Raw genomic sequence first — 19,479 nt, 5'->3', positions numbered from 1 at the left:
AAAACCTGTCACACACACAATTCAACCTGTCACATACACAATTCCAACTTCTTATTTCTATAAAATTCCAACACATGCAACAAAATAACAATCTCAAATCTGTCACAATCTCAATCAAGCTTTAAAGACTATGGAAAATTATCAACCTTCAAGCAATATGCAGTTGAATACAGCAAAAATGGAAGCAATAAGCATCAACATATGATTTTTCAACCATCCTCAACTACCAACATTACATAGATGCTTCTAGGGGTTCCTTCCATCTCCAAGCTCTTGTCTACATGTGAATACCCTTCTTGCCTTCCAGGTAGAATACAGTTTATGTTTCAATGGCGCTACAAAAATATAATGGCAGCAGTTAGACAAGATTTGCAACTTTTTACCCACTTTTTCCTAGTAAATAGTAAAAATTCATAACTTCTCAGTTGTCATACACTCAAAAGCAATAATAATTTCATATCATTCTCTATGCATGTCTCTTCCTAGACAATGTGACAAGTATAAACTTCACTCATCACTCTTAAACTAGCCCACTCGAAAAGCAATACAAATTCCTTTGAATACCAAAGGTCAAATTCTTTCTAAACAACAACAAAAACAAATCTTTTAAAAGTGACGTCATACCTGCAACTTGCGAAGGTACTGAGGCTGACCATGTCCTGTCTTAATGGTCCTAGTGCGCTCCAAAAGCCTGTCAGCAAAGGTAGGAATTGCCATTATCAACACGAGCGATAATGGAAACTTTTCTATACAACAAAATTACAGAAATTGAACCAGCAAAAAGTACTAAAATAACAATAAAGAAAACAAATCAAACCACAAATTATGAAATGGTATTGTTCAAGTTTCAAACTTACAATGAGAATGCATGGCTTCACTATTTAATCCTCTTGGTCTTCTATGTTGTTAAAGCATCAATGTAGTTGTCTACATATACAAAAGATACAACTACAAGTCCGTGTGTGCACAAAAAATATTGGCCATCTTTGAATGGCATGATTGACATGTGTATAATATCAAAATAATAATAATGTCTACCATAATCCTTCATGAACAGCCAAAATATTGTCACTCTGTAGATAATACAATATACAATCACAAAATATCTACGAAGAGTCTTCAATTCGATGCAGTGTTACCCTGAATACATTAAACACATCGTGTTATTTCTAACGTAACAATTCATTGCAATAGAGTGTTTTTTTAAATTAAACTAAACACAACATTTTTAGTACCTGGGATTGCAGTTGTGAAGCAGTTATATCAGAGCGTAAATCACGTACCATCTCGCCCATTACTTTCATCACCTCTGCCATTTTTTCGTTATGCCTTGCTTCTGATTGGGCAATTGCTGAGGTGAGTTCCGCCTTATGCTGCTCATGTAACTCCGCGATTTGCTCCTGATGCCTCTGCTCTACCTGGGCAAGTTGGTCCCTCAAAGTTTGGTGCAAAGTTTCCAACTCAGTCATTCTATGGGCTGTTTCGATGGACGACGATGGAAGTGTGTAGCATGAACGGTTGGACCCATTTCTTCCTGATGGAGTTGGTCCAAAACCCACCCCACGAACACGTCCAGAGCGTTCTGCCCCCATCACTTGGGCAAAAGCATCATCCTTTGACCATAGGATTCCTTCGCGGCGTGATCCTTGTAGTGAGCTCCCACGTGCCAAAATTTCAGTCATTTGTTTCTGTTACCACACAAGAACTAAATAACGTAGGCCATTGTTAGCTAAACACTTCACGCATAAAATACAAAACAAATAAGTTACGATATACAACTTACTATCTTCTCCCCCACATCAGGAGTAACAGGATGCCCTTCTTTGGTGCTGTATACTTTCGCAAAAAACACGGCACGCTCCACTGCCTGCCCAATTTCTTTTGCCTACATATTCAACATTCTTATTACAATAGTGAAAATTTATGTTGGTGATATGAAGCGGCAATTGACAGCCAAACTTAACAAACGGAATTTCACTCATAACATGCAGTATAATGTATACTAAAATACTAATCATTACATTATTACGTTCAAGAAGACAAGTTTTGTTATCTTTATGCGAATGCTTAGTATGAAACGGTTTTGGTCCCTATCTTTATGCATAGAAGCCAGCTTTGGTGTTGTATGTCATTGCATAGAAAAAATTGACCAACATATAAATATACATCTATGACAACTATTTATAGAGAAGCAAAGTGGACAGGTTAAAGAAAAAGAGTAAATATTACGCACATGTTTATATTCATTGAAATTAACTATACACTCAAGTTGTATGGTTTGTCATTGACTCAATATTAAGTAAAATGCATTATGCACTCAGAATTACACCGTTGTAGTATAAAATCTAAGTTTCTGAATAAACTTAAATGACAATGTACACAACTCCTTTCATATGCATATTCCTTAATGGTTCATCCACTTTAATACATTCTTCCAACTCAACTATGACAATTATTTTTTCAAACAAAATTTTCTTTTAATATGGTTCACTTATTCTTACTTTGTTTGTACGAAAATAGTTCAAAAACATATTTTGAAAACACCAAAGTTGTATCCTTGTGTCAATACTCCGATCTTATGCAAAGTGTAACAAATAGGTGTACTTTGATAGTACCTTCCATGCACAAGTTAAATCAGCTTAAGTTTAGATGCAACTATGAGTTTGGTAATTAATCGTGTGATAGCCGTGTTTATCAATCGAAACCACCAACTAGGCATCCTACAATTGTACCTTAAATATAGTCACACATTATCACACTGCATTAATCACTCCTATGTATTGTATGCATGCACCAATGTCACATATGCATGTCAATTGTATTGCAGTTGTCCACTTTCAACCTATTTAGTTTTCCACAGAGAATGTAATAAAGGAAAGCACATTCAAAGAACAACCAATCGCTATATACCAAACCAATATAGCAAGTTCACAATGTGTCAAACATAGTTCTTAATGAAATCACTAATTAAGAATAAGAAACACCACAAGAAATGTGTATTCACGGTCATGAACATGCAAAGAAGCCAAGTCTTCCTTACCCCAACACTGTGCTCTCATTTGCATCAACATGAAACCTCACATGGTCCTCTAACCGAACGTTTTATTACGGAATTTTACTAATGAGGCAAGCAAGGCTAACAATTCCATATTAATTCACACAAAATGCTCAAGATTCTTCTGTAAATTAGTTTCAACAAACTCTTTATATTCTTTACCTTTCAATCTACATACATGTACAATATTAAAACCCTGGGTAGTTTTTATATAATGCATTTCTTACCATATCGTCTGCAGTTTGGGCAAAACTTATAGGCCTTGATCTTGCGATCTCCTTCTGTTTACCACGACTTCTTTTGTTCGTACTACTTAATGTCTACGAACAAAATAAAAACTAAAAGAAATCAGTGTGTCCATAAACTGTACTCGGTAAATTCAAATACCACATCCTATGTATATTACCAGTAACAGATAAAATAGCAAGAAAATTTTCATACCCGCGTGTCTTCATGAAACCAATAATCAACTAGCTGAATAAACTCCTGCTCGTCAGCCCAATCTGGTCTGCTTTGAATGACATCTGCTCTCAACGCATCATCTTTGTAGCATTTCCTTTTCAACTTGCCCCGTCGATTCCTCCTCAATTCCCCCAGCTAGTGCATTGCCCAAGTCATTTGATCAGCTAGTTGGATAATTTCTGAGTCAATGACCACCGTTTCTGCAATGCAAAAATTGAGTTAGCATAGTACAATAGTCCACCCTACTGAAAAATCCGAGACTTACCACACACACGATTATACATAATAGTTTAAAGTAGCTTAATTTGATACTACCTCAATTTCTATCCAACTATCTACTTTATGGCTAGTCGGGACACGCGTCCAAGCAGTTGGCACAAGTGGGCAGTAGACGTGGCTGAGGCAAAAAGTGTCCAACCACCTTTTGAATGTTTTTCCGCTCTCCCCAATTGGTTGGCCACGTGCATTTAACTCACATTCAATTTTCATATTAGGTGGAAGACTCCATATTCGCGTAAGCAGCGTATTCCCACGCTTTTTACGCAAATTATTGGATGTTGGGGTTTCTTGAACTACATCATCTGCACATTCAAAAACCACCATTACGAATGAAATTTCTAAGTGAGCAATTACAGAAGTTACTATGTCTAGCTCAAGTGCTCAAGTAACATGAATATGCTCTTCGTAAATGTGAACATTTTCATACTATATTATTAGTTAATCTTTTTTTTCCCAGTCGTTTTGTTAATTTACTTATTATTGAATACAATAAGTGAATTATCAAAGTTCATATTTTCAAAATTTCAAAAGAAGCAATTGACAACCTATTGTTGTTATCTGAAGAACATAATAAAAACCATGTAAACGAACCATGGTAATAATTAAGATTAATATTAAAGGAAATTTGTACGCTACAAATTCAAATTGTCCCTAGACATGTAAACTACCTGGGGGTTGCGTCTCATCATCATCACTTGCATCCCCTCTTGCTTGATCAGCCACAAAGGCGGCGTCCAGCTCCTCCTGCACGCTCTGTCGTGAACGTCCATTTCCTTCGCCAACTTCAACCACCGTTAATCCACGATCCCGTCTCATTGCTACAGCCAACAACAGCATAATGATGCGTCGAGTAATGAATATATATCAAACGTTACATTTTAAGACGTGTCCACTACCTGGGGGTTGTGTCTCATCAACACTTGCATCGGCTCTTGCCTGCTCAGCAGTACAGCCGGCCTCCAGCTCCTCCTCCCTCCTCTGTGTCAAACGCGACGATCCTTCGCCAACATGAACAAACTTCAATGGCCGTTTCCTTCCCATTCCTGCGTTCAACAACTTTAGAACACAAAGAAAATGTTAATTATAGACAATAATTAATTGCTTACAATGCAAGTGAAAAACACAAAGTAAAATAACTCATTTTAATATCTAAGAACATATACAAGCCACATATTGAAGTTTAAAAGCTTATCTTTGCCAAACACTTTAACAACAACAAACGGAAACCCTAACACCACAGGAACATATATCAAAGTTCATAACAAATGAATTAGATGCATAATACGTAAAAATTTAAGGAATTAACAACATTAATGTTTCATTAACAAAGAAATCAAATACTACACAGAGGCATTCCAACAAATTCATGATGGCATCCATTTTCATTAATAGCTGTAACATCCAAACACATAATACACCACTAAACTATTACACTACTCATCATCGGTGTACTCGTCCTTGTTGGCATCTTCATTGTTGGACTCATCATCAATAAACTCACAATCGTCTAAGTTGGCCACTTCATGAAGATCTCTTTGAGCAATGATAGAGGCATCAATTGTCATTCCCTCTACATCATCCCGAGCCCAACCAAGGTTGTCACTCACAACCTCATTACTACTTACATTATACGGAACATTCTCAGAAAAACTATATGTGTCATCCTCGTCACGTTGGGGACCAACACCGGCATCAAAGACATCCCGAGCTTTAGTTTTGACAACAACATACCAATCCTTCTGCCTTTTGTCTTCCACATAAAAAACTTGTGTAGCTTGAGATGCCAAGACATACGGTTCATCTATCATTTCATCCCCACCATGTATGAAGTGTGTAAAATTCACCATAGGAAACCCAAATTCATCAGTCTTATATCCTCTCCTATTTTGGTCATCAACCCATTTACACTTGAATAACACATGTTTGATATTCTCAGAATAATTCAACTCGATTATATCACTTAAAACACCATAGTATGTAATGCCACCATCAGTAGCGACACTAACTCCACTATTTTACGTTTTTCTGTTTACCTCATCTTTTACACTCCTAAATTTTAAGCCATTTATGACATAATGCTTCAGCCGCTTTACATAATTATATGGCCATTTGGACAGTGCAGCAAGGGTATCACTAACTCCCTCCCTTTCCCTATCAGCAATAGTTGATGACATCACCTAACATATAAAAACAAAATTAATCATATCAGTACAAGTAACCATAGTGTTACTACTTTAAGAAGTTAAAACGGTCATACGTACGTGACACCTAAACCAACTACAAAACTTCTCCATGTGGTGCTTATATATAATGGCCTCGAATATACGATGGTGGCCTTTTCGGAGTTCGTCCTCCATCAATCTTTTGTGCATCCTGTGCAGGCAATTGTATTAGGGTTAATAGACCTAACGTACAATGGATTGACGTGCACTCATATTGGAATATGTAGTACTTACTCATGAAAGTGGTTGATGTTTTCAGAATTAAATAAAACATAACGATGGGCTTGGGTCCACTCTTTATTGCTTAGTGTCACAATTGAAACAACCCCTGTTGACTCCTCAATCGTCCTGGTCGGTCGATTGAATATAGTTTCAACTCCTTCCATATACCGTGAACAAAATGTTAAACACTCCTCTACGATGTATCCTTCAGCAATAGACCCTTCTGGAGCAGCTCTATTTCATACGTAAGACTTAAGGCGTCCGAGGTACCTATAAAGAAATATAAAGATTAATGATTGGCCATGGTTATTTGAATGCGCACATGAAACTCATAATTGATCAATAATATTACATACGTCTTACCTCTCAATGAGATACATCCACCGGTAGTGCACTGGACCACCAATCTTGGCTTCAGCAGCTAAGTGCATGACCAAATGTACCATCACTGTAAAGAAGGATGGACGAAATATCTTTTCCAATTCACACAACGTCACTGTAATGTCTGCCTCAACAGTCACAATATCTAAAACACTAAGGGTTTTGGAACAAATTTCTCTAAAGAAGCAAGCTAACTTTATCAAAGGCCTAGTAACATGAGATGGCAAAGACTCGCGTAACGCTATGGGAAACAGTTGCTGCATCAAGATGTGATTATCATGACTCTTCAACCCAGAAATCTTGCGTTCTTTCATATTCACACGACGTGAGATATTGGAAGCGTACCCATCAGGCACTGTTACATCCTTCAAAACTTGCAAGAAACCATCTCTCTCCGATGAACTCATATGAAAACAAGCGGGTGGTATAATATACTTATCATCACTTCTTCGTTGTAGGTGAAGTTCAGTCCTTATCCCCATGTCCGCCAAGTTAAGGCATGCCTTGTAATTATCCTTTGTTTGATCCTTCAAGTTCAACAGTGTGCCAAGTATATTGTCCATCACATTCTTCTCTATATGCATCACATCAAGATTGTGTCGCAATTTGTGATCCTCCCAATAAGGCAATGTGAACAATATACTTCTCTTCTTCCAACCACTTTGATCTGCCTCCCCTCTCTTTCTTTTATTGTAAGCAAGTTGACATTTCCTTCCCAGACAACGTCCAACAAAATGTTCAGTGTCCGGAATAATCTGTGACGCGACTGGTGGTACAGGAGCCAATCATGTATCATTAGATCCATCAAATAACATACCTTCTTCCCGGAAATTGTGGTCAACATCCAACCATCGCCTATGTCCCATGTAACAAAATTTATGGCCATTTTTCAAATACCGAGAGTCGGTCTCCATAGCACAAGAAGGACACGCCAACCCACCTTTGGTACTCCAACCCGACAAATCTGCATATGCAGGAAAATCATTTATAGTCCACATCAATGCTACACGCAATTGGAATATTTCTTTTGAAGATGCATCATATGCCTGTACTCCAACATCCCATAACTCCCTTAGTTCTTCTACTAATGGTTGCAAGTACACATCTATAGCAAGCCCTGGTGAGGTAGGACCAGGAATAACCGCTGATAGAATCAAAGATGACCGTTTCATGCACAGCCAAGGTGGGAGATTGTAGGGGACCAACATGACAGGCCATGTACTGTCACTAGTACTCATAATTCCAAAGGGGTTGAACCCATCTGCAGCTAATCCAAGTCTGACATTACGAGGGTCAGACGAGAACTCTAAATACTTAGTATCAAACATTTTCCATGCCTCGGAGTCAGCAGGATGCCGCATAACCCCATCATCAGTACGACCATGAACATGCCATTTCATAGAACTAGCCAAATCGGGTGAAAGAAATAGTTGTTGCAATCTTGGCTTTAAAGGGAACCACCGTAGGATCTTTGCAGCTTTCTTCTTTCCCTTAGTGGATGAAGCATTTTTACTAGCAACAGATGCCTCATTTGTTTTCCACCTTGAAGCGGTACAACAAGGACACGCATCGAGGTTAACATTGTCCTTCCAAAATAGCATGCAGTCATTGGGACAAGCATGAATCTTCTCATAACCCAAACCCAAGTCTTGGATTATCTTCTTAGCCTCATAATGGTCTTTTTGCAACTTCGCATCTGAAGGAAGTAAATCCTTCAAAACTTGAAGCAACATTGTAAATGACTTGTTCGTCCAGCCACACAGAGTCTTCAACTGGAACAACACAACAATGGCCGAGAAAATGCTAAATTTTGTACAGCCTTCATATAAAGGTTTGTCTACATCATCTATCATCTTGTAAAACTTATTGGCCTCATCATTCATCCCTTCATCCACATGTTGCACAGTAGGACCTTCTTCCATTGGTTCGGGTGCCATTTCATGCGGGGGGCACAAATCGTGCAACATCCCACGAAAATCACCATATTCATTTAGGGTTTCTTGCACATGAGAGCTCCCACATACGGTAGCCGTCGTGGCAGCCGTTGATTCCCCATGAAATTTCCAAACTTTGTAATTGTTAAGCATCCCCGAAGCCCAACAATGATCACGTGCCACATTTGGCAGTACTGAAATCAAATTCACACATTTTACACAAGGGCACAAGATCTTCCCATTGCGCGCAGATAAAGAGGCAAATTCCACGAATTTTGCTACACCTTCAAAATATTCCCTTGAACCCCTCTTCTTGTCCATCCAACTTTTATCCATTGCAGCACAATAGTTACGAAATTTTACCTACACCAACATTTGTTACTACGGAGGTAATAATTATTATATATAATATCATTTGTGATTTGTTAGGAACAGACATAATTAGGAAGACATTTATCATGAATTAGCTCTAGACTATTCTACAATATATATATATATATATATATATATATATATATATATATATATATATTCTTAAAAGTAGTCTCTTTTTGAAGATCTTCAACCAGAGAAATAGACAATTAGAACTCTCATAATATATATATATATATATATATATATATATATATATATATATATATATATATATATATAAAGTACATAACAAAAAACTTAAGATTTTTTTTGTCTATTCCAGTTTTAAAAGAAATGAAACCTCCTAGTTTTCTATTTTTTATCTTATGACGAGTTCAACACTAATTTTAAAGTTTTGTGTTAGTCTAGAGTCTAGACCTTCTTTCATTTTTGCATCTGAATTATAACCTTTTAACTCTTATGTAAGATTTTCCTTTAATCTTAAAATAAAATAAAATCTATTAATATTTAAGAAAGATACAAAACTCTTATCTTCACAATTTCTAATGTTTACCAACTGAAGTTAATAGTGCATGCAACATAATACAAATCGACTTATGCTGAACACTCTCAAACTCCATCAAATTAGTATTATATATATGTGTATGTATGTATGTATGTATATCACTTCTTGTTTATTATCCCCTAACATCAATAACATATTTGATGCATCACTTAAATCCTCTCAAGCAAACATGAAGTCTAGGTTCCTCTATAATACATACATTTTGGCATTGATTTGAAATAATTTTGAAGCAAGTACAAATCCATATGGGCTACGGTTCTAGAATTTTTTTTTTAAATCTTGGCCATACCTGCAAATAAGTCATTACATGGAATCAATTGTACGTAGCCTTAAAGAGGAGTACAACAACGTAAAGTTTTAAAGTAACATCTATTGAACCACGCAAAGACTAATTAAAGAATCTTTCTTTCACTTTGCCATGATCCTTTCCAATAACCAAAGAGAAGACAAATATATGCATAATATGAAGACGTTTTTTAACTTATCAAAAAATATGAAGCATTTGTAGGAAGATAATGTCATAAGCAGATTTGGGAGGACCCGATGGAGATGAATTAAACCAGCATATCTTGTCAAGTGGGGATATTGAATAGAAATAGATGTCTTTGGTGTTTGGTAATTATTATGAGTATAAACAAAACAGCCAATGACAATTGATGTGGCAGAAGCTAAATGCTTGGTTAACCATAACTCATCAAATCCAACGTGACACCATAGGAGGAGCAAAAAAATAAAAGCTAATCCTTTGTTTTTAAATCTATCAGTTGAATAGCCATTGGAAGGTAATGGTAAGGAAAATTAAGAGGCAAATAACAAATTAAGAATAAGTGCTCATAAAAAAAATTTAAAACATGAACATAAATATCATATTAAAGAAATACATTTATTTCATTCAAATTTGTAAGTTATTATTGACACATGACGTTGTTTGTCCACATAATACAAATAAATATAGGAAATCACCACATGTCATTGTAGTATAGATTGAGATAGAAACATGGGTGACTACTGTATGTATCCACTAGTTGCAAGATCTAACTTTTATAATATAGTAGAGGATAAATATTAAAAAAATAAAATTTAATATGCCCCTCAAAAAAAAAAATAATGGGCTACACTGAAATTAATATACTTATTACAGATTGACCAAACAGTGTCATTGAATATTCTCAAGAAGGTAAATCATTTTAACTAAATCATTTTCACATTTCCTCACCTTGTAGAGGACAATGAGTAAATCCGTGTGTGTAACTCCGACCATAGTAAGGGAGAACACTAAAGCAACAGATATCTAGCTACCATCTTATCCATTCAAGACTCATCCGATATTTTGTTAACCTTTTTTTTTTCCCTCTTTGTTCTTTTAAGGACTTTTTAGCTTAAAATTTTTAAGTAAAAAAATTGGCTGAAAGTTGTCGCGTTAATTCCTCAAGATGTGAAAATGGAGAATGGGGGAGAGTAGAAGTAGTTGGCACAGGTCTGGAGAAGGATGAACTATTAATGTATTTTTTGCAGCTACTAAATAATTCTCTCTCAAATATTTGATCCTTGTTTCTAGGAAAAAAAGAAGAAGAAGAAGAAAGTACTCCACAAATTTTACAGATTACTAACTAATTATTAATAATATTAATTCGTTCATCCTTACGGCTAAGAAAACCAAAAAACAATTGGGACTAAAAAAATACTTTGTAACAGTTAGGTTCAATGTTTCTCTAGAATTTATATTAAAAAAAAAAGTTCAAATGAAAAATTTTCAAAATGATATTATTTCGGTATAATTAATTTTGATTCAATTAAAACGTACGTATAAGACAAACGTTAGAGTAAAGGCAATTGTAATGAAATTTTCTAATCCGTTAATTAATTGAGTTCTGCAACTGGAACTACCCATTTGCAATTGGTCAATTAAGGAAACAAAGATAATAGCTTATTAATTAAACTAAACAGGAAACAGAGATTTTTCTAATCAACTTTTTCCCGTAAACTAATCTCTTCTATTCTGTTAATAAACAGATTTAACAAACTAAGATATCTCTCTCATTAAAATCTGTTACTAAAGTAATGATATAGACGCACCAAAAAAAAAAAAAAAAGCAACAATCATTACACAAGAGTTAGTTAGAAATAGACTACTATTGTGTGTCCCACACCATCAATGAGGAATAGACTACTATTGTGTGTCCCAAACATTAGAAATAAATAGTTGTTGCACTTGTGATGTGTGGCAATGATTTGTGTGGCTCTTCACAAGTAGTAAGGTGACAGGATTCACTTAAATGGTGTCATGAATGAGCGATGTCTATACTGGACAATAGAGAAAGGTGAATAATTGAAGGTGAAAAGGGGTTACACATCTTAAATATACATCAAAATATGGACCTTAGGAAAAGTTTACTATCTATTTATGGTGGATAATGGAGTGTAGACCACTTTTACAATCCTTCTTTGGTTTGTTTAGATGATTAAGCACTAAAAAGCAAAGATACTTGATATTAATTAATTCCAATGGCAAGTAATCTTGTAGATGATAGTAGAAATTATGCATTGCAAATGCTAGTGACTAGTTATGAAGGCCTATCTAATTGGCAATGTGTTTCTGCAGTTGTAACATAAAAAAGTCATTAAGTAAAACCATCAACTTCCCCACTGCTGTATTGGATACTGATAAAGACCTATACAATTCAAAAGGCAGTAACTCCATAGATACAGATGCTCACTTTACATGATATGGCGAACAATAAGTAGTATTTCAAAGTCAATCATAATTCACTACGTTGCAGTAATAAGAAAACAAAGTTGATATCAGTAGCAAGGTTTAAAAATTAGATTTTGAAATGAGAGGGTTAGATTTTTTAGTGACATTTTACAATATTAATGTTTTCAACAGTTGATAAAATCATAGGCATGGAGACATTAACCACAACAGTCCACATTTTGCCTTAATTTCAGAAGCAAAAAGAGCAAAATCCCACACCCAAACCCCAGAGCAGCACTGGATCCAGTCAAAAAACAGCAGCACAAACCCCAATGCATTAGTCAAAAAGCATCAAATGAGAAACACTTATTTTGATTTTTATCAAACTATCCCCAAAATTCAACAATTTGGCAAACTTATCTCCATGATTTGACACCCTTTTACTCAAACGCAAACACCCAGATAAAACCAAACAAAAACGACAAGGACACTTCAAACAGAACCCACTAACAACTTCCAAAATTAGATACAAACACCAAAACCTCCAATCTTTTAATCCAGTTCTTGTAGCTAAGTAATCTTGAAGAGAAAATTCACCTTCTTGGCCTTTTTTCCTTCAAAATCAGCAGCTAACTCGGCTTGGCTCAGACGATGGCAGGATCTGGTTCGATCTATAACACGAAGACATCATTTTTTTTTTAATCAAACTAGTATTCAAAAAACAATCTTTGGAAAACTAAAAAAGAATGATAAAGAAATAAAGTAAACAACTTACATAGTAGGAACGAAAAAAAAAACACAAAAGCAAAAGCAAAAGAACATTGAAGGTGAAGCAAACCCAGATAAGATTAAGTTAAAAAAAGGAGCAGAAGAATGTTTTTTATAGTAAAAGAGGAGGTAATGACTTGATGGAGAAGCAGTGCAAGATAAGTACAGATATTATTCTTTTCCTTTTTCTCAATTCCATTGGGCCACAGAGAGAGAGAGAGAGAGAGAATACTGACCAAAATAGTCATTAGAACATTCAATACAAGTGTAGCATTGCTTTCATTGCAAAATAGCATACAATAATTTAGAAATAGTAAAATCTAGGTACAGTTTTTTAGGAGCAGAAACTAGGTCTTTAAATTAAATTCAACAGTAAGGTAGCAGAAACTAATAAACTAAATTGTTGAGTTTAGTTTTCTTAAAATAGATAACAATGTTTGTTTTTTGTATTGATCAATAGAACCATGTGGTGGTAGAATTCAATTGGGAATCTAAGATCTTAATAATACTTGTAGTTAAGTTTTGCACATTTGAAAAATTTTCAATCTATTGCTAGGGCTAACACAAAAGTATACAATATAATTTTCAGAGCATAAGATTTCTCAGCAAGACCTTAAACTATTCTTTGTTTCCCATTCCAGTACAGTTATGCCAAAACAAAAAGCATAAGACGCTTTTTTTTTAGTAAAGAAAAAAAGACATTTTGATTACAATTACAGCAGAACAAATTTACTGAACTTATGGCAAAGTACATCGGTCAAAAATTGATATAGTGGACAAATGTTCTGAATCTTCTGATTATGCAAAAAACACTTAATCTTCCACCCTGATTCTCATTTTAAGGTGTATTGAAAACAATAAACTAGTACAGAAATCAAAGACAACAATTAAGATTTCAATATCCTACCATAAACCCAAAAAAGGAAGAAATTAAAATGCTTAATAAAATTATAAGCAAATAAAATGTTTGTTTGCAAGGTTAAAAACCCAATGACATTAGTAAATAACAGTAAAAACAGTCTAATTTAATTGAGGAAATTAAGCAACAGCTTACCTATATTAAACACAATGAAATATTTTTATTCATCGAAGATAACTCTTTAAATAAATAAAAAACCCAATTATATAAACTCATCACTACATTTTTCTCATCAACCAAACAGAGATTATCTTGACCTAAACAATTTCAAATTACCAACAATAGGCAGAGACAAGAAAAGACAAGTCTGGGCTTCAAATGCAGGCATGCTGTGATGCATACAGCAACTTCCCAACCCCCTCCCCTAAATCCTAATCCCTTCAATTTGTAAGCTACTCTCAATTGCTACTGCCACCATGCAAATGCAAGACTACCTACATATGTATGGATGTTCAATTTGATCGTTGCTGGCCTTGTGCATCACTACAGTTTCTTCATTTTTGTCTCTCTCTAGTTCATAATTGAGACTAATTATTATAATGTCATGTCATTGATTTAAAACTTTAATTGGCTTAATAATGTACCATATATAATGTGTGTGTGTGTGTGAGTGTTATACATGTTAAACTAGTTCACCCCCAACAAATAAAAACAGAAATTAGAATATCCAAGAAATAGACATGTGGAGGGTCAATGAAATACCATTTGCATTTGGTGACGTCAAAGAGGCCTGGGACCATCTCTCCGGAATTGTGGATTGAGTAACTGGACGACCTGCGCCCACAAAAACATACAATTAAAACTTTTTAAACATGAGTGCAACATCATTTACCATGGGCATCAATTGTTTAAACAAGGAATTTTTTTTTTTTTTTCAAAATATGCAAAAAAATCTTATTGCAAACGCGGCTGAAAAAAACGCGATCTAAGACCCACGTTTTTTGTAGTGATTACTTGTTGAAGGGTACGGCTCAATTTGAGGATATCCAATCCTAATACCTAAGAACGTGCAGGAGCTGGACATATGTGGGGCAGCTGTGTCCTCGAGTCTGTGCATGTATCATGTATGCACTAACAATTATTAGTAGCCTTTGCTTTGTAGGGTAAAAAAAAAAAAAAAAAAATTAACATTTAGACGTCTTTTGTGCACTGGTCTTGTATATACTGACCTGTTAGCCTCAATACAAATTGCCATCATGCCAAAACCCATTGCTAAAACGATGAATTCAATTTGTTGACACTTCTGGTATTTTTAATAAAAATATTTAACATTTAAATTCTTCCACTCCACCCCAACTATCAAATTATCCAAATTTGTACAAATTGAATCTTTTTTTTTTAATTAAAAAACCAAAGAGAGAAGTGGTTGAAAACTTAACTAATGATATAACAAAAACAAATTAATGTTTTTCAATTTCCTGTTCCATTGATGGACAACTCAAACCACATACTTTTAACCATCACTAACCTTTATGTTCATCAACATCACCATTATTACTCTCACAACCACCATCACCTTCTTTACTTAATATATATGTCTTAACTCATGAACTACGCAGTAGCTCAACTAAATTTCTTTCACTTAACTCACTAGGGAGATAATAGGTGAGTAATTGAGTGTGGTTTAATTTTGACAGCTGATGTATATGATAAATGACGGTTGCCAAATTGTCCTCTACAAGCGAAAAGCTAAGTAGTACTATTAAATTCACATGTTTGCTTAATACTCTCAGTAAGAATTGATAGACCCATTGGTTTGATTCAGACTTGTCTCATTAAATTGTCATTATATACGTCACCCAACCTCATCCCAAACTCAATAACAATCACAATGCATGATTCAGTTTTATGTAATGTAAAATTGATTTTAGAAAATAAGATATAGATATAATGAAGAAAATTGAGGCATATATTGTGATTGTTTTAAATGATAGTTTGTCTATATTTGTCTATAATGAAGAAAATTTCTCTATATTTAAATGATAGTTTTTTACTTTTTTTTTTTACGTTAAAATTTTCAGATCAATGAATCGAGAATAAATTCACATAAAATCTAGCCATATTTTGCGAAGCCAACAATTTGCTAGACAATAAGTTCTTAAGAAACTCCAATATATATACTCATAAAACATTGAGAGGAATTCTCCAACAAGAAGTAAAACAGGACCGCAAAAAACCAAGCCCCTCTTAGACAGGTCAAGTGTCACAGGAAAAGACACTCACACAACCAGATCGCCCTAGACACACACACATTGATATATACACACACACATAAAGTCATTAACAAAACAAAAGAAAAAAAATATCTGCCCTGATAAAAATATCTGCAATTTCAAACTCTACATCACAATCAATATGGAGACTTTGTTAATTTGTTAAAATGCGGATTCAAGTATTAACAAAGTATTACCATATGCATGAAGATGAAGATAAAAAAATAGATCCTTTGCATCCTTCTACACAAATAATTATTTCTCGCATCAAATATATGTTAGATACTCTGATTATATATGTTAGAGATAATTGCAAAACTGCAAAGTGTCAAGTTTTAAATGGTAGGTAAAAATGTGATGACCGTAATAAGTTCAAGTGAGAACCAATTGGAAAAACTTTGCAACTCAAATATTGTCACGAATTTTATGAAAATTTTTTTTTAGTATTACTATAAAAGGATTAAGTAACACAATATAAAGTGGCAGGAAATCATATGAAATTGACCCGGTTTTATTTATTATTATTTTTTTACATGGTAAACCTTGAATTTATATTGTCATTTCATATTGCAACTATCGAATTATCACAAAATGATTATTTTCATTTGATTGAAGTACTTTATACACAATAAGAAAAAAGTCAAAATAATGAGCATAATGTCAATGGCCTGAATCATAATTCCATGGCATATTAAGATGTATCAAACCAAGATGTACAAGATATGTAGAGCATTTCAAAGGGGCGAGTAAGACTAAGAATAGTAAAAAGAAATAAGGGCTTAAATTTACTTGCATGTCCTTTTTTTGGTGGAATTTTGGGGGGTCAAATCATGAACCAAAAAAAAAAAGAAAACCGTTTCTTCAGTGAATGAGAAGTATTCTATAATTCAAATTAAATTAACATATGAAAAATAAGATAGCATTTGTTTAATGTTAAATAAAAATACATAATGAAAAGAGATAGAATAGTTGTTTCTTAATGCATCCCAACTCAACTATATATCTAACAAAAGGAAACTTTACATTCTTTCAAATCAAGATTATAATTTATGATTGATTTTTTACTAAATTTCATAACAATTTCTCTTCAATACTATGCTCGCTAGGGCTTAGCTCTAAATCTGGTTTGGCTTTGCATTTTCTTTTTCTTTTTTTCTTTTTTTTTTTAAAAAGGCTATGCTCCAATGAACCAATATCAATTTTATTAATTTTAAATTTTTCAAAATTTTGGTTGAGCATTTTAAAAAATCAAGATATCAACCTTAGAGGTTCACAATGCTCCATGAGAGAGAGAGAGAGAGAGAGAGAGAGAGAGAGAGAGAACAATTTTCAATTGTTGTGTTGATTTAGAAATTTATAACTGGAGATTTTGTGGAAGAACAAAAAGGATTTTTTTTTGAGTAAAAAAAAAAGGATTTGTTTATCATGTTCATTCCAATAAAATAATAAAAAGAAAAAAAATATTTTAAGTATTTAAATTTTTATAAGTTATCTAATTATATGTAATAAGTAAATTCATGTATTGGTAGGTTTAAATGTCACTTTTTTTTTTGAGGGGGAGGTTTAAATGTCACTTAACAAACCTATTAGCAAGAAATAGATGGAGGGATTATGCACCATTCAACACAACTCCTAACGTTAGAGATCAAAATTTTGAAAATTATAAGAAGTAAAAAATAACCCAAAATTTTAGGGGTGTGAATAACTTTATTAGTTCCAATTTCATAGAAAAATACTGAAAATGGACTGAGATAGTGAAAAAAGCTTTCACACTCAAACATTTACAAGTTTCACAATATGCCAAATTTATATACTATCAAATTAATGATATATAGGACATTTTCATCATTTGTATTACTCCATTGACGCCAATGCACACTCTTAAAATTGAAATAATGCTACCCTATATACCTATAGCTACACCACCCATCAAGTTCCATACCAGAATCTCGAGGTGCTCTAGAGGTTGGAGATCCAAAATGAATTGATTATTGAAAGTAGACCCCGATTTAAGGGTTAAACTCATTTTTTATACTTTTTTTTTCTTTTGCAATTAAGATGTAGATGCAGTCCTAAATAAACAAATTTGAAATATGTTAATCGTTTTTAGGTTCCCAAAATTCTGGTGGCAGTGTCATGTAGTTGTTAGAGTCCAAAATTAAGATCCAAAAAATTATTATTATTTTTCTTACCCTTATTCTTTAATCATTACAATGTGGCTACATATTGTACTTCTTTTCCTAAACAAACAAAAATTAATCTTTCTTAATCAACTTTGGGTCCCCAAATTCCGGTGTCCTCTAGTGGTTAGAGACCCATAGATCCCAAACTAGTTGATTATTTATTGACTCTGAAACAAGGATTACAGTCCAAACTTCTACCTTCTTCTTTGGTCACAAATGAACAAATAAAATCTATTAACTTCAAATCTATTTTAACTACGGAGAAGCACGGTTCTAAATGTTCAAGAGGTAATGATAATGGATTGCCTCAGCAATAAGAAATTTAGGTATACAATAACATTTAGAATTGTTAAATTGACAAATTTTAATTGGTGTACAATAAAAATACGTCAATGATGATCCTATAATGAAAATAATATTACACATCATTACGATGTTATCTTAATATTCTTTTTTTAAAAGAATTGCTTTGTATATAAAAGAATAAATTGAATCCTTAAGACAGGCAATGGGTAAGTAAAAATTTCTAAAAGCACACAAAGAGAAAAAAAAGAAAAAAGAAAACAAAGAAATACACAGATAAAGAATTTAGCCACTAATGGCATGAGTTATAATGAAAGAGGGAAATAAATTGAAGCCTTGATCAGAAGTTGACATACCAAAATCGGTTTAACCTTCTCTTTGGTGCATGGAGAAACTCTGCATATTCTTGCCCCCCTTCTGTCTTATGAAGTTGCAACACTAACGGCCTCCGCGTAACAATACCTTACAATCAAAGAACAATTAATAATATCAAAACATTCTTCCTTGTCCAACAAAAACCAAAAAATAAAAACAAAAATCAGATTTAATGATGTCTGGAAGCAGATATTTAGGACAATTTGGACGTAAAAGTCAGATTTACCCAGCTGCAAAACAGACCAAAATTTTGAGTAAAAGACGACAGATATATTATAACTAATATTCAGAAAACTATACAAGAGTTTGAGGGCCAGGAGGGTATTCCTCTAACCACACTTGTGGTAGAACATTTCTTAAAGAGGACAAGTTGGTTGTCGTAATAGAAATGAAAGAAGAGGTTACACAATATAGTAAGGAACCAATAACGCATAAAAGATTTTAAAAATGAAATCCTCATCAATCATAGGCACCACTTGACAAAACAGACAGATCGATCTATCATTTTCTGTAAAAGAGAGATGCACC

At 33.8% G+C, this 19,479-nt stretch overlaps 3 protein-coding genes and 2 long non-coding RNA genes across 5 annotated transcripts; all 5 read right to left on the bottom strand.

Moving 5' to 3' along the window:
- Window positions 1–208: 208 nt before the first annotated feature.
- On the bottom strand, window positions 209–1,061 carry LOC142634424 (uncharacterized). Its single transcript, XR_012844173.1, has 3 exons — window positions 858–1,061; window positions 625–691; window positions 209–335 (listed from the first exon to the last, which is right to left on the bottom strand). It is a non-coding gene; the product is annotated as an uncharacterized LOC142634424 (long non-coding RNA).
- A 58-nt stretch (window positions 1,062–1,119) lies between these two features.
- On the bottom strand, window positions 1,120–3,674 carry LOC142635870 (uncharacterized). Its single transcript, XM_075809930.1, has 5 exons — window positions 3,497–3,674; window positions 3,283–3,375; window positions 1,784–1,885; window positions 1,236–1,688; window positions 1,120–1,140 (listed from the first exon to the last, which is right to left on the bottom strand). Exons 2-5 carry the CDS (start codon window positions 3,283–3,285, stop codon window positions 1,120–1,122), a joined length of 579 nt encoding a protein of 192 aa, XP_075666045.1. The 5' UTR covers window positions 3,286–3,375; window positions 3,497–3,674.
- Window positions 3,675–3,681: 7 nt separating this feature from the next.
- Window positions 3,682–6,690, bottom strand: LOC142635869 (uncharacterized). Its single transcript, XM_075809929.1, has 8 exons — window positions 6,604–6,690; window positions 6,253–6,510; window positions 6,058–6,169; window positions 5,830–5,973; window positions 4,693–4,852; window positions 4,465–4,614; window positions 3,833–4,098; window positions 3,682–3,717 (listed from the first exon to the last, which is right to left on the bottom strand). Exons 2-8 carry the CDS (start codon window positions 6,402–6,404, stop codon window positions 3,682–3,684), a joined length of 1,020 nt encoding a protein of 339 aa, XP_075666044.1. The 5' UTR covers window positions 6,405–6,510; window positions 6,604–6,690.
- Window positions 6,600–8,876, bottom strand: LOC142635867 (uncharacterized). Its single transcript, XM_075809928.1, has 2 exons — window positions 7,439–8,876; window positions 6,600–7,387 (listed from the first exon to the last, which is right to left on the bottom strand). Exons 1-2 carry the CDS (start codon window positions 8,874–8,876, stop codon window positions 6,600–6,602), a joined length of 2,226 nt encoding a protein of 741 aa, XP_075666043.1.
- LOC142637265 (uncharacterized) lies at window positions 8,876–19,124 on the bottom strand. Its single transcript, XR_012844587.1, has 4 exons — window positions 18,933–19,124; window positions 14,580–14,651; window positions 12,788–12,861; window positions 8,876–8,918 (listed from the first exon to the last, which is right to left on the bottom strand). It is a non-coding gene; the product is annotated as an uncharacterized LOC142637265 (long non-coding RNA).
- Between the last annotated feature and the right edge of the window lie 355 nt (window positions 19,125–19,479).

The sequence above is a fragment of the Castanea sativa genome, chromosome 5 (assembly GCF_040712315.1).
Source record: "Castanea sativa cultivar Marrone di Chiusa Pesio chromosome 5, ASM4071231v1".
In the NCBI taxonomy this organism is placed as follows: Eukaryota; Viridiplantae; Streptophyta; class Magnoliopsida; order Fagales; family Fagaceae; genus Castanea; species Castanea sativa.
Note: the sequence above shows the minus strand (reverse complement) of the source record. Positions and strands in the feature narration are given on the sequence as shown.

Coding starts and splice junctions, on each gene's coding strand:
- LOC142635870 (XM_075809930.1), bottom strand. Junction 1,689..1,783: donor CTGATGTGGGGGAGAAGATA/GTAAGTTGTATA, acceptor GTGTGGTAACAG/AAACAAATGACTGAAATTTT. Junction 1,141..1,235: donor CTTCACAACTGCAATCCCAG/GTACTAAAAATG, acceptor TAATGTATTCAG/GGTAACACTGCATCGAATTG.
- LOC142635867 (XM_075809928.1), bottom strand. CDS start 8,876: ATGGACAAGAAGAGGGGTTCAAGGGAATATTTTGAAGGTGTAGCAAAA. Junction 7,388..7,438: donor CCACAATTTCCGGGAAGAAG/GTATGTTATTTG, acceptor CTGTACCACCAG/TCGCGTCACAGATTATTCCG.
- LOC142635869 (XM_075809929.1), bottom strand. CDS start 6,404: ATGGAAGGAGTTGAAACTATATTCAATCGACCGACCAGGACGATTGAG. Junction 4,853..5,829: donor TTAGGAGTGTAAAAGATGAG/GTAAACAGAAAA, acceptor TGTGTTCTAAAG/TTGTTGAACGCAGGAATGGG. Junction 4,615..4,692: donor TGATGAGACACAACCCCCAG/GTAGTGGACACG, acceptor TGTTGGCTGTAG/CAATGAGACGGGATCGTGGA.